Source organism: Podarcis liolepis (assembly GCF_965112155.1).
Source record: "Podarcis liolepis genome assembly, chromosome: 11".
Taxonomy (NCBI): Eukaryota; Metazoa; Chordata; class Lepidosauria; order Squamata; family Lacertidae; genus Podarcis; species Podarcis liolepis.
In genome coordinates this window covers 57,774,835-57,789,125 of record NC_139565.1, presented here as the reverse complement: position 1 = coordinate 57,789,125, position 14,291 = coordinate 57,774,835, and the positions used below count along the sequence as shown (strand labels likewise).

The 14,291-nt window shown below is 46.6% G+C and overlaps 1 protein-coding gene across 4 annotated transcripts in view; it reads left to right on the top strand.

Moving 5' to 3' along the window:
• The window catches only part of SETBP1 (SET binding protein 1), a 257,268-nt gene that overhangs the window by 82,572 nt on the left and 160,405 nt on the right, over window positions 1–14,291 (top strand). For 2 of the 4 annotated variants that reach the window (XR_014517225.1, XM_083465687.1), the window contains exon 1: window positions 3,638–4,281. The exons of the other annotated variants lie outside the window; for them this stretch is intronic. Coding sequence is in view for 1 of the 2 variants with exons in the window: in XM_083465687.1 (XP_083321813.1) it covers window positions 4,276–4,281 (6 nt within the window). In the remaining variant the exon portion in view is untranslated. Of the gene's footprint in view, window positions 1–3,637; window positions 4,282–14,291 lie in introns of those variants that run through there. 4 annotated transcript variants of the gene reach the window in all.

Sequence of the window (14,291 nt, the reverse complement as noted above, 5' to 3'; positions counted from 1 at the left end):
CAAATGACAACACTTTGGAGGTCTCAAGACCCAAGGTGGTTAGATTGGTCTCAACTAGGTCCAGGGCCTTTTCAGTACTGGCCCCGACTTGGTGGAACACTCTGTCACAAGAGACCAGGGCCCTGCGGGACTTGACATCTTTCTGCAGGGCCTGCAAGACAGAGCTGTTCCACCTGGCCTTTGGTTTGGACTCAGTTTGACCCTTATGTCCCCCCCCCCTTAAGGTTTTGATCCATGGGCTACTTTTAAAATGAGGCTGCATTTTAAATTGCATTTTAACCTGTATTTTACTGGTAAATTATCTCTCTCCCCCCCATTATGTTTTTATTGTAATTTTCCTGGTGTTAGCTGCCCTGAGCCTGACTCTGGCCTGGGAGGGCGGGGTATAAATAAAATTAATAATAATAATAATAATAATAATAATAATAATAATAATAATAATAATAAACCTACCCAGTAGTTGAGATCTGCTGCAGAAAGGGCCATTCAGATGTGCCATCCAAATTTTGGAAACTCCTCCCTAGACACACGTGACTTATTCATTATATTCTGGCTCCAGGTGAAGACTGCCCTGCTCTCCTGTGTCTTTAATGTCTCTTAATGATGTTTGAGACCTTTTCATTTGCCGTTTGCAGTATGCTGATGTTTCCTTTGGTTTCCTTGTTGGTGCATCCAGTGAAGATTCAAGGCAGACCAAACGAAATGAAATGTGGAACACACTCCCATCAGATTTACGCTGAACTTCATGTGGACACTCGATCCATCCATTCCCTGATCATTTGTCTTCCTTAGTAAAGGTAAAGGGACCCCTGACCATTAGGTCCAGTCGTGAGCGACTCTGGGGTTGCAGTGCTCATCTCGCTTTATTGGCCGAGGGAGCCGGCATACAGCTTCCGGGTCACGTGGCCAGCATGACTAAGCCGCTTCTGGCGAACCAGAGCAGCGCACGGAAATGTCGTTTACCTTCCCGCCAGAGCGGTACCTATTTATCTACTTGCACTTTGAGGTGCTTTCGAACTGCTAGGTTGGCAGGAGCAGGGACTGAGCAACAGGAGCTCACCCTGTCATGGGGATTCGAACCGCCGACCTTCTGATCAGCAAGTCCTAGGCTCTGTGGTGTAACCCACAGCACCACTGTCTTCCTTGATCAAAAGTAAATCTGATAGGGCCCCTAAACTTGACAAGAACATAAGGAGAACACTTCTGGGTCAGATTGAATTGGATGGAAAGTGGGCTGTGGGTAGTCTTCCTGGATTGTGGAATGGCTACATTTGCTTCATAAATGGATCTCTGTTTGGTATTGAATATGCTTTGCTGAAACTGGGTGACCCTGACTTTCCCTCCAGAGCCATTGCAATAACTGTGGCATCCCTTGGCTCAGGAGTAGCCAACATAGTGCCTTTCAGCTTCTGTGGGTCTCTAGACCCATAATGAGAGCCCAGTAACATCTGTAGAGCATCAGTGTTGGAGTGTTGGCTAGTCCTGCCTTAGGCAGTAAGCTTGGGAATTGAAGCCGTGTGTGTGTGTGTGTGTGTGTGTGTGTGTGTGTGTTTGATGAGACACAGAGGTGGATACACTCGAACCTTTCTGCCCAAGACTTTCCTTCCTTCCCTCCTACCCCAGCAAATATTATGATAGGTTTAGCTCTGTAGGCTGAGAAATGTCTTTCAGACTTCCTCAGCCCTATCCTCTCCTTTTGACTGGCTCTCCTGGTGATATATTAATTAGCCCAAGCGCTGCAGACTAACGAGCAGTTGCAGGCCAATCTCGTTAAATGTTAATGCTTAACTAGAAAAACAGGACCAGCTACCTGACAGGCATGGATCAGGGTTCTTTCCTTGTCTGGCCACAAAAGAAGTTGGCTCGCTCAGACGGGAAGGTGTTGAGTTTCCTAAAGGAACGGAAAAGGCGGGATCCAGCGAGAGCCATTTTGCAGACGCTGAGGCTGCTGGAAATGCTCAGAAACTGCAGATGTCCTGAATTGACATTAATGCCAGTCCCAGCCTTCTGCGAAAGGCTTGGGTGTGCCGCTTCTTGGCATCACATTTGGTTTTCAGCTGTTCCTGATGCTCTTTGCACTCTTGTTTTCTGCTCAGGAGGCCTATGCCCAGGGAGATCCCTTCAGAGTTATGTTCTGGGTTAAAGGTGGGCATTTTCAGACCCACCTTTAACCCAGAACATACATTTGGGGATCTGTTTCTTTCTTCTTATTTATTTACCACATATTTGTATGCTGATAGATGTGTTGTTGCAATGCAGCTTGGAACAGGCCACAGCCTAGTAATGAGTCCAGTTGAAGACCAGTGGTCTAAACATGATGGAGGGCTCCTTCGCCCAATTGACGCAGTCAAAGATACTATGCTCTTTAGCCGTCAAACTCCTGAAATTACAATATTCTAAGCCATCAAAAACAGTAGTCTCCCAGCTGCATTCTGAGGCTCCTTGAAAGGTTATCAGTGTTTCCTTGATAAGAAGAGAATTTGTGCCCCATTTGCTCATTTTCTCCTGTGTCACTCAGAAGTGACTTTTGTCAGCTGCAGTTGCCATAATAGCTGCGACCATTCCTGGACCGTGAAAGCCTGGCCATGCTAGTTCGTACGTTGGATTGCTGCAATGTGCTGTATGTGGGGCTTCCCTTGCACTTTATCTGAAAGTTACAGTTAGTGCAGAGTGCTGCAACATGATTTCTGAAAGGAGCAAGAATAAAACACCTGTGCTCACGAGCTTGGCACTGCCCACTGGTTTGCAACCAGGCCAGGTTCAAGATGTTACTGTTAGTATATAAAGCCTTCAGCAGCTTGGGAACATTTTCCCTATGAGAGTGCCTTACCCTAACAGTTTCACTCTGTGGCACTGGCTGTGTTGCAGGTGCTACATAGTGCCCATTCCGCATTTGTAAGAAACCATTCTTTTAGTGTGGCCTCATCTATAATAATCATCACCACCATCATTTATTTGTACCCCGCCCATCTGGCTGGGTTTCCCCAGCCACTCTGGGCAGCTGCCAACATAATATTAAAAGCACAATAAAACATCGAACATGAAAAACTTCCCTAAACAGGGCTGCCTTCAGATGTCTTCTAAAAGTCAGATAGTTGTTTATTTCCTTGACATCTGGTGGGAGGGTGTTCCACAGGGTGGGTGTCACCACCGAGAAGGCCCTCTGCCTGGTTCCCTGTAACCTCACTTCTCGCAGGGAGGGAACCACCAGAAAGCCCTCAGAGCTGGACCTCAGTGTCCAGGCTGAACGATGGGGGTGGGGACGCTCCTTCAGGTATACTTTGGAACTCTCTGGCTATTGAAATCAGGCAGGGACCTTCACTGTACTCTTTCTGGTGCCTGCTAAAGATTTTGTTGAGACAAATGGATATCTAGAATGTTGTTGTTTTTTTCCTGTTTTTAGTTTATCACTGATTTAATTGTTTATGGACATTCTGAAATTATTAACTGTTTCTACTGATAATTTTTTTGTTCTATTGTTTTTGTAAACTGCTTTGAGGGTTTTTGTTATTTTACAATCAAGCAGTTTATAAATTTTAGGAAACAAACAAACAAGCCTTTGCTTGTCTCCTTGCATAGCCCTAAAAATAACCATTTGCATTTGCTAGATCTGTAAAAAGAATAGAGCTGCGTTGACCTGGGGCGGAGAACACATTTGGTTGCAAGACGATCAAGCTCCTGTTCTTTTTTAATTGTACTAACTGCATTCAGAAGTGACACACCAGAAACTGAAAGGCATTCTTAGTGACACTGGGGGGGGGGGGGAGAGACCTGTTTAAAAACCAAAAACCGAAACCCCAACAACCTTCCACATTAAAAGGACAGACTCAAAACAGCGCTGACAGTTTTTCAAGCCAAAGCCATGTGCTCCTTTATGTGTGAATACAGGAGTGCTTTTATTGCTGTCTCCCTCCTGACTTTTGACATGAGTGGGTTGAGAGAGGGAATAGAAGGACCCTGTTGAGTTCATAAGCAGCAGCCACAGCAGCAATAGCCGACTTAATGGAGTGCTATTGACTTTAGCTAAATTTAGAAGGCAACGTAATGTACACAGAGAGGATCACATGTAATAACCCAGGACAGAATGTGCCGGTCAGATTTTCGAACATTGTTTCTTCCGAGACGCTCTCCTGGGTCTTGCTGCTCTCGTAGCTGCTTCTCACACTCACACGCTTCGAGTGCGGCTGTCATGATTGTGCAAAAGCATCCCAGTGTTTTGTTCCACCCAAAGGGAGGACGAGACGTCTCAGCGAACCTCTAGAGTTATGTATTTTGATGCAGGTACAAGCTATTAATATTTTGTGTTTCTGTAGTGCCTTGGAGTGTTCCGTGTTCCTTCTGTGCATGGGTTGGGCAATTCATACAGCATAATGTAGGGAGAGCAACAGTGGCCAGAAAGGCCAGTATAATTATCACTATGTTGTAGGTGTTAGAGCTTAATCTGAGATAATAGTAGCTTGGTGAAAGCCACATAGTGGGTTGGTGGTTCAAGTTCTCTCTCTTAGCTGCTACACTATTCCCCCCTCTCTTAAAAATGGCTCAGAATTATGCAGCTCACATGCTTCTTGAGTGTATAGTTTGGCCCATGTGGCCAAACCATCTGTTTTCAGCCACCTTTGGTGGGGTGTCCCTCCCTTGCTCTGGGTTCCTATGTGTGGTTTGTTATATGAAGGGAATCTTTGGAAGGCTGATATGCAAAGAAGAGGGAAATATTTTAATTCATAGGGAAATACAGAATTCTAACATTCCTTTATTGGAAGTCTTCATCCAGAACGGATCCCATTCACATCCAGAGATACCACTGTAATTCTACAGTATTTTTAACCTCGGCTCATCTCAAGGCACAAGAGAGTCTGTATACTCGGTGTATACACGGCTCTGCAGGGGAGCACACCTGCTTTGGAGGGTGTGTGCGATTTATATGTGCACGGAAACCCAAGCTGTAGAGTAATGCTGGGAACTTGGCACGTCTGCGGGGTTGCCCCAAGGCATTGCCCGCAGCTCCCAGAACAAAGTTCACTCTGCCTTTTGCCGCATCCCTTCTCATTTCTTCTTAGGTTTCCTTGTCACAGGATGTGGCAGGTTTTATTTTTTAATGAAGCTGTTTTGATTTGTGCAAATGCACCGGGCTTGGCTATTTCTAGGGAATTGAGTCGGATATGCCTTTGTGGATGGGTGTATCATAGGTTTGTGCGGACTGACCTGAAATGAAGGCTTGCTGTGATAGGGACAGGCTGTAAGGAGACGTCTGAAGAGGAGCCCTTCGCACAGGCAGTGTGGGAGCAGCTCCCCTCCCCCGCCCCCAGTGCAGTTTCTGGGCTACTGAGGCGTGTGCATGAATATTGCATGCATACAGACATGCTGATCACATAGATGTTTTCCATCTAATTGCCACTCTGCTGGAGGGAGGATGCCAAGCAGGTGGAAAAGATGCTTGGAGCTCTTTTCCTGCCCATGCAGCTGAGATATTCATATATACCCCTTTTCAGGATGAGTTGGTTCTCAACCGTAGTTCCTCTCTGCCCTGTTCCACCTTTTTGCAAGCAGGCCTATCCCAGGGCATCCCATTCCTTCCTGCTGTAACATTTTTGTGCTCCTTTTGTGCACATTCTTCAGTTCATTCATCAGCAAAAATACACATTTTGTACATGGCTTTTATGTAAAGCAGGGACACGGGTGGCGTTGTGGGTTAAACCACAGAGCCTAGGACTTGCCGATCAGAAGGTTGGCAGTTCGAATCCCCGTCGTGACGGGATGAGCTCCCGTTGCTCGGTCCCTGCTCCTGCCAACCTAGCAGTTCGAAAGCACGTCAAAGTGCAAGTAGATAAATAAGTACTGCTCCGGCGGGAAGGTAAACGGCATTTCCGTGCGCTGCTCTGGTTCGCCAGAAGCGGCTTAGTCATGCTGGCCACATGAGCTAGAAGCTGTACGCCGGCTCCCCAGCCAGTAAAGTGAGATGAGCGCTGCAACCCCAGAGTCATCCACGACTGGACCTAACGGTCAGGGGTCCCATTACCTTTACCTTTTATGTAAAGCAGATTTCTAAAATAGTTTTATTTCTAAATTTCAGAAGTTTGCAAACTGATACATACCTTCTAGATACCAATCCATTTCACATTCGATTCACCCTCCACGGTTCCCCGCATAATTTCTAAATTTGCTGCGTATTATAAATATTCTAAGCCTTCATCTTTTCCATACTTTACTCCCAACAAGTATTCAACTGCGGCTCTTCAATCAAATCCTACCTGCAACAGTTCTTTAAAGATTCAACAAAAGTTTCCACTCTTCCTTAAAATCAGCCTCTTCTCGGTCTCAAATTTTCTTAGTTAAAATTTCCAATTTGGCATATTCCATCCGTTTTAACTGCCACTCTTCTTTAGTAGGTATCTCCTGATTTCGCCATTTTTGCACATAGAGTATTCTTGCTGCTGTCGTAGCACACAAGGATAGGTAAAGTAGAGGTTGTTATTTCTGGCACTTTCTGTGAACTGAAAATATATCGCAAAGCCTGGAGAGGCATTCAACCCAGTTGGGATTTGCCTTCTGATCTGCCAGCAAGTTCAGGAGTTCAGTGGACGCTCGGGTTGTGAACGAGATCTGTGTGGGATGCACATTTGCAACCCACAGCGGCGCATCTGCACACGTGTGGGTTGCGATTCGGTGCTTTGCACATGCACAAAGAGCGATTTAGCGCTTCTGCACATGTGTGACTGCCGAAACATGGAAGTAACCCTGTCTGGTACTTCCGGGTTTCGGCAGGTCCGTAACACCCCCAAAAAACACAACCTGAAGTGTCTGTAACCCAAGGTATGACTGTATTGGATCAGGCCTGTCTGCCACAGAAGCTCCTGTTCTTAACCGTGTTGTGGTGGCCTTCATTGTTTTGGACATTCACACCTGATTTTTGCAAATCTGCTTTGAAGACCAATTAGATCAGATATTGGTGGCGGCCGGTGATGCAGAAATTCAAAGTACCTTGGAAATCCAGAGCCTTTATGCTTTCCTCTGCAGCCTCTTTCTGCCTCTATGAAGTCAAACTGCCTTACAGCACCAGCGACTGCATTTCTTTCACTCTGCCCCTGGGGGAGACGATCTGTTAGCCGCAGAAGAAAGCTGGAAAAATGAAGTTAGATTTATATTCCAGGATTAGAGGGTGAGAATAATTAAATTTTGGCCTGGGCCATAAACTGGAGGAAACCCCCACAGGAATAAGGCCAGAGGACGGGCGATCAGGAGAGCCAGACCTCAGCTTTTTCCCCCGTAGCGGATGATTGATGTTTGCAAGTGTCACTGCCCCAGCTGATTCCATCTCTAGTGCCTGACCTTGCGGGATAATGAGCTTTGCTAGATTAGAGCCACACAGTATATCACTTGCAAACAGGGTTCTCCGCATCCTGCTTTATCGCAGATCTCGTGATGGTGCATGAACTTCCTTCTACCTTTGCAGCGGACGATGCTTTGCCCTCCTCTGCACTACAGAAGGGATGCTGTTATTGCCGGCTCCTCTGCCGGAGTCTGCTCCCTCGAGTATCCTGCCTCCTTTGCTCTTCTGCCGCTTCCATAACACAGCCAGGCGCTGCTTTGAAGCACTCGGTGAGCCAGCAGAAGTCTCCGAGCCGCAGACGGAATCACCGCTCTCCTCCCTTTAAGCGCTACAGCCGGACTCCACCAGGCACCCTGCTGTGCCTCTGAAGTTCTGACTTCAGGCAGGGAGAAAAAGGCTAACCTAACTGGGAGCTTCCTTCAAGACCTGCAGCTGAGGGAAGAGGTAGGCATCTGCCTCAGAACTTTGCGGGAGGCCAAGGAGTCGAGGAGCAACTTTCAAGTCGGCGCTCGAGATCGCCACCCGCTCTCAGGGGCCAAATTCTGACCTTGCAGGTTTTGTTCGCAGCTCACACCGGCTTCAGTCTTTTGATCTGCCACGGTTTTGACAGCACAAGGGTGCTGGGCAGGCTGCAAGGGGTTGCTGAGCAGCTGGGGACTTTGCAATGAAACCAGCCCAGGGTGATGGATGCAGAGACTGTTTGCATTCCTCACAGCCCCTCTGGCAGCGCTGGGTCTACCAGAACACTCAGTGGTGGATTCGGGTCTCTGTTGAGCAGCTGCAAAGTGGCAGCTTGAGACGCAGCTTTCACTTGAAGGGAGCTGGCGAAACATAGGAGCACGGGGAGCTGCTTTGTACTGAACCAGAGTCCATCTATCCCTGTATTGTCTACACAGACCGGCAGCAGCTGTCCAGGGTTTCAGACAGAGGTGGTGGGAATTGATATTGCTCTTCTAGGTAGCCTGGAACATGGGCAGCTCATGTGCTAAAATGTGCAACACATTCACAGAATGCATTCTTGTGTGGGACATTATGCATGCATGATTCACCTTTTTCCTTGGTTTTCTATGTAGGGAAACATGTAATCTTCTTTGGCCAGTGGTTCTCAATCTGTAGATCCCCAGATGTTGTTGGACTACAACTCCCATCATCCTTGAGCTCTGACCTTGCTAGCTAGGGGTGATGGGAGTTGTTGTTCAACAACATCTGGGGACCCACAGGTTGGGAAAGGTTGTCTTTAGTGATCACTCGTAGCCGAGTAAGAGTGCCAACATCTCCTTATCCGCAACTCCTTCGTAGCTGCTGAGGTCCTCTCACAAATTCTGCAAAAACAAGTTAGAGATGAGCTTGCAGTATCTCCAAATCTGGGAGAGTTGTGTACAGCTATGAACCAAATGAAAAACAACCAAGCCAGTGGACCTGATGGGATACCTGCTGAAATCTTCAAAGTGGGTGGAATTGAACTTTCACAACAACTTCACAAGCTCATCGGAAAAAGTCTGGGAAAGAGAAGCGATCCCAGAAGACTTTAGGGATGCCAAAATTATCAGTCTCTTTAAAAAAGGTGACAGAACTGATTGCGAAAACTATCGAGGCATCTCTCTATTAGCTGCGGCTGGTGAAATTCTTGCAAGGATCTTAGCAAACCATCTCTTAACAATATCCGAGGTGACACTTCCTAAATCATGTAAAAAGACGTAGCTGAGCAGTTACTTTACATGCAAAAGATCCCATGTCCAATCTCCAGCAACTCCAGGGAAGCAGCTGCCAGTCAGTGTAGACAGTATGGAATTAGACAGACCCAAGAGTCTAACTTAGTATAAAACATCTTCCTAGTTTGTTAAACAGCCCTTACTCTGTAGCTTTGAAACTGCTGCCAGCCAAACTATTCAATAGCCCAGGCCACTTTTGGGGGCAGGGGGAGGCACAAGTCAAAAGAGGAAGCGTGTGTCAAAACTGCCTACCCTTTTTTTGGGGGGGGGGGCAAATCTGCCCCCGTTTTAGGCTTGGAGGCAAATTTTGAGAGCAGGAGTAACAAGATTCACCAGCTATCCTTCTTATGCATGGCCAGCTTGCATGTTTCAGTCCCCGGAATGCTGCTTTGTCATGACTTGATGGAATTGCAGATATTATGGACTTTAAACATGGCATTCATCAGCCATGGACAGCTCTGGTGAGTTTTGTGCCCACCCTGAAACTTTGCCCCTTGTCAAAATAGCCGCACACACCTAATTTTTAAGGACTGGGAAACTGGGGAGGAAAGGGAGTCATAGCTTTATCATGAACCACTGTGATCTGTTTCCTTGCTTTTTAGCATTATACGTAATCTGTGGAAATGTGAAAATTTGTGCTTCTGAGAACGTCCTCTGAATTGAAAGCCCTTTAAAGACACTGATGGTGATTTTGTTTGCTGCACACCCTTCTGGAGTCAAAGTTTGCCTCTCTGGAAGGTTGGGGTGAGAAAGCCCTTGGCAGGGTCACATGGCAAGGGTCACATGACAGCTTTGCCTAGAGTTAAGAGCCTGAGTTCCTTTCCACTTTGATCCTCAGCGCTTGCTTAATCGTGCTAATGTCCTGTCTAATTATGGTAAACACCGCACCCATTTGCATATTATGCCCGATGAAAAATGCATGCTGCACTCAGTTTGTCTGCCAGCCTTTTTTTTTTTCTTTTGCACATTAGGGCTTGCTCTGCTGAAACACCCTCTGATATGAACCAGAGGCTCTATATCACTCCCTTAGCTGAAATGGAAAATCATGCATATGTGTCTTTTCGCAGACCAATTCAGATAATGGCTTTAGCTGCCCACTTTGAGTGGAAACATGGAATTGCTCGTTTGAAAAAAACGTGGTGTTTCTTTTCTAAAACAAACAAACAAAAAACATATTTGCTTCCAAGTATACTCACCCCCCCCCCCCGCAACAGGATTGTGAAAATCTGGGTGGGAGAAACCACATTGCCCTTATCTAGTGCTATAGCTGCGGATCGTTTAAGAGGTGCTTCCAGACATCCTTTTTATTTCACATTTGTGATGAATTGCGCTTCCAATGCTATTGGTGCGGTCACATGCAATTCCACTATCAATATTGTTCACACCTGCCAAATGTTTTGCAGTAGTCACACGGCTTCATTTCCAACCCCATAACTTCCTGCTGGAATCCTGTAACCTTTTATGCCACAAATGTTCTGGTTTATTTTGGTCCTGCTTTTGTTCTGACAGCAATAATGTGGCATTTGGGAAGCATCGCAGATCATACTAAAGCCAAATAAAGCCATTTGTATTAGTCAAGAGCATGTTGCACAATGGCACCCTAAGTTGGAGGCACCCCAAGATTTGGTGCAGGTCCAGCCAGCATAGTTAATGACTGGGGGTGATGGGAGTTGTAGTGCAAAATATTTGGAGGATATCATGTTTGGGAAGGTGGATACAATTGCCCATGTTGCTTATATGCCGAAGGGGCAATCTAGGTTCTGAACTGGGCAGAGAGGTTTTAAAAAGAGATCCAGTGACGATAATCACATCAGGGAACGCACTTGCGGGCTGTTCAAAAACTGACTTATCTTTCCAGTTAATCCAGCACCGAAGGCCTTCTGACGGTTCCCGCACTGCGAGAAGCAAAGCTACAGGGAACCAGGCAGAGGGCCTTCTCGGTAGTGGCGCCCGCCCTGTGGAACGCCCTCCCATCAGATGTCAAAGAGATAAACAACTACCTGACATTTAGAAGCTTTCTGAAGGCAGCCCTGTTTAGGGAAGTTTTTAATGTGTGACATTTTAATGCATTTTTAATCTTTGTTGGAAGCCACCCAGAGTGGCTGGGGAAACCCAGCCAGATGGGTTGGGTACAAATAATAAATTATTATTCTCATTACAGTGGTACCTCTGGTTGCAAATGGGATCCGTTCCGGAGCCCCATTCACAATATGAAAAGAGCGCAACCCGTAGCGCATGCGCATGCGGTCATTTCGCACTTCTGCGCATGCGCGAGCGGCGAAACCCAAAAGTAACCCTTTCTGGTACTTCCGGGTCGCCCCGGGACGTAACCTGAAAGAATGTAACATGAAGCAGATGTTACATGAGGTATGACTGTATTATTATTATTAATAATAATAATCCAGGCTCTTTTAAGATGAATTTTTTTTAAAGCTCGCTTTGCTGTCTTTGAACCCAGAGCTTAAAAATTCACCATCGCCAACAACTTTTGTATTAGCAGCTGAACGTTCTGCTCCTCACCTTCCCTGCACAGTTAGACATGCAAACTCTCACTACCAGCCAACGCCAAGTTTTTTGCATCTGCAGAGAGACTATTGAACTGCCCATTGTCTCCTTTGGTGCTTTGACTGCCCTCTGTTGTGAGGTTAGTGTCGCAGCATTGGTCTGGAGAAGCACGCAATCTTTTTATGAAAGAGTTGATCTGAGGGAGCTGTTGTTTCCTGCGGCGTCCACTGAAATCTCTTTTCTTCCATGGCCATCCGTCCGGTCCAAACAGGTTTTGCAGATCTTTCTTTTTTTAAAGTGCTACAAAACTCCTGCAAAGCCTGTGAATGGAGACAACAGTGAGATGAAATTACTGTATCGTGCCACTTCCAACCATTTAGGGTGGGCAGGCAGGAAGGAGGGGGTTTTCTGTTTCCATCCTTTGGTGTAGCAACCCATTTTATGTCTCCTTCATCCACCTTCCCCCTTGCCCTCCCCCCCGGCTTTCACTCCTTGGGGGTTGATTGCTGAAAGGATTTGTCCCCTTGAAATCTAACTTTTTTTTTCAGAGGTGGCCTGCGAACCCGGCTCAATTGCTTTCTATCTGTCCCAGGTCACTCGCTTTGTTCCCGCGGCTTTTTCTTTCAGCGTTTTGGGACGAGTTCCCAGACTTTTATAAAGTTAGGGAAATGTGACTCTCAGGAATCTCACCTTGTTTCTGAGTTTCATCTCCAGCCCCGTTCTCTCTTCTTTCCTCCCTCTTCTAAACGCCCCCCCCCCCAAAAAAAACATTTCCCCTCCATCTTTTTATTTCATGAGATCCTCTTCAAACAGTTTCACAAATGGGCTCTTGTTTTCCGTGGCTGTTTGGAAAATGTTTCTGAGTTTAAAACCAGCCAGCGTAATCCTTCAAGGAAAAGTAAGTTTTCGCCGCTCAGCACAGCTGCTAGGAGAAGAGTTTCCCCCTTTTATTTGCATGCCACTATCCTTTTTGCAACATGAAACTTCTAAACTCTCAATCAAGGCAGAGTTGATAGCTACTTAGCCAAGATGGGGGGCTCCATGGGTGACAACCCTGGGAAAGGAGGTGATTTGATTTCCTTGATGGAAGAGATGGGGAACCTTCTGAGAACCATTGGCCAGTGGTGGGCGTGGCCAGACAAAAGAATGGGTGGAGCAACTAATGCAAATCTTCCCTTTGTTGTTGTTTAGTCGTTTAGTCGTGTCCGACTCTTCGTGACCCCCTGGACCAGAGCACGCCAGGCACTCCTGTCTTCCACTGCCTCCGGCAGTTTGGTCAAACTCATGCTGGTAGCTTTGAGAACACTGTCCAACCATCTCATCCTCTGTCGTCTCCTTCTCCTTGTGTCCTCCATCTTTCCCAACATCAAGGTCTTTTCCAGGGAGTCTTCTCTTCTCATGAGGTGGCCAAAGTATTGGAGCCTCAGCTTCAGGATCTGTCCTTCTAGGGAGAACTCAGGGCTGATTTTCTTCAGAATGGATAGGTTTGATCTTCTTGCAGTCCATGGGACTCTCAAGAGTCTCCTCCAGCATCAATTCTTCGGTGATCAGCCTTCTTTATGGTCCAGCTCTCACTTCCATACATCACTACTGGGAAAACCATAGCTTTCACTATACGGACCTTTGTTGGCAAGGTGATATCTCTGCTTTTTAAGATGCTGTCTTCCCTTTGCACAGCATGTAATTTCTGAGGAAAAGGCTGGAGGATTCCCACACTGACTAGAAGAGGGTGGGATGCTTGCCATGATGAACATGGCAAGTAGAATTGTTGTTTTGTGGTAGAACAAGGCAGGTTCAAGAGTCTCTCTTCTTCATTTGTACTGGTGGGGGGTTCTTTGCCTTCTGTGGTGGGATTTTTTTGCCCTTTGCGGTGGAGATGCGGTGGAGATACAGGAAACATGGACATATTGTCAGAGGACAGATGGTGGAGGAAACAAAACAAGACAAACTTCTCCTTGACATAATAATAATAATAATAATAATAATAATAATAATAATAATAATAAAGGTAAAGGTACCCCTGCCCGTACGGGCCAGTCTTGACAGACTCTAGGGTTGTGCGCTCATCTCACTCTAGAGGCCGGGAGCCAGCGCTGTCCGAAGACACTTCCGGGTCACGTGGCCAGCGTGACAAGCTGCACGCCGTTTACCTTCCCGCTAGTAAGCGGTCCCTATTTATCGACTTGCACCCGGGGGTGCTTTCGAACTGCTAGGTTGGCAGGCGCTGGGACCGAGCGACGGGAGCGCACCCCACCGCGGGGATTCGAACCGCCGACCTTTTGATCAGCAACTCCTAGGCGCTGAGGCTTTAACCCACAGCGCCACCTGTATCCCAATAATAATAATAATAATAATAATAATAATAATAATAATAATAATATTTTTTTATTTATAACCCGCCCTCCCCAGCCGAAGCCGGGCTCAGAGCAGCTAACAACAGTAAAAATAAGACAGTTTACATAAAATCACAATCAATTAATTGAAATACATTCTAAAATCATTTCATTCTAAAATCAATTCAGAATCAAATTAATGGCAACCATTGGGCTAGAGTTCTATGAGGATTACCAAAGGAGGGGGTCAAACTGTGCCTTGGCCAAAGGCCTGGTGGAACAGCTCTGTCTTGCGGAAAGATGTCAAGTCCCACAGGGCCCTAGTCTCTTGTGACAGAGTGTTCCATCAGATCGGGGCCAAGGCTGAAAAAGCCCTGGCTCTGGTTGAGGCCAGCCTAACCTCCCTGTGGCCTG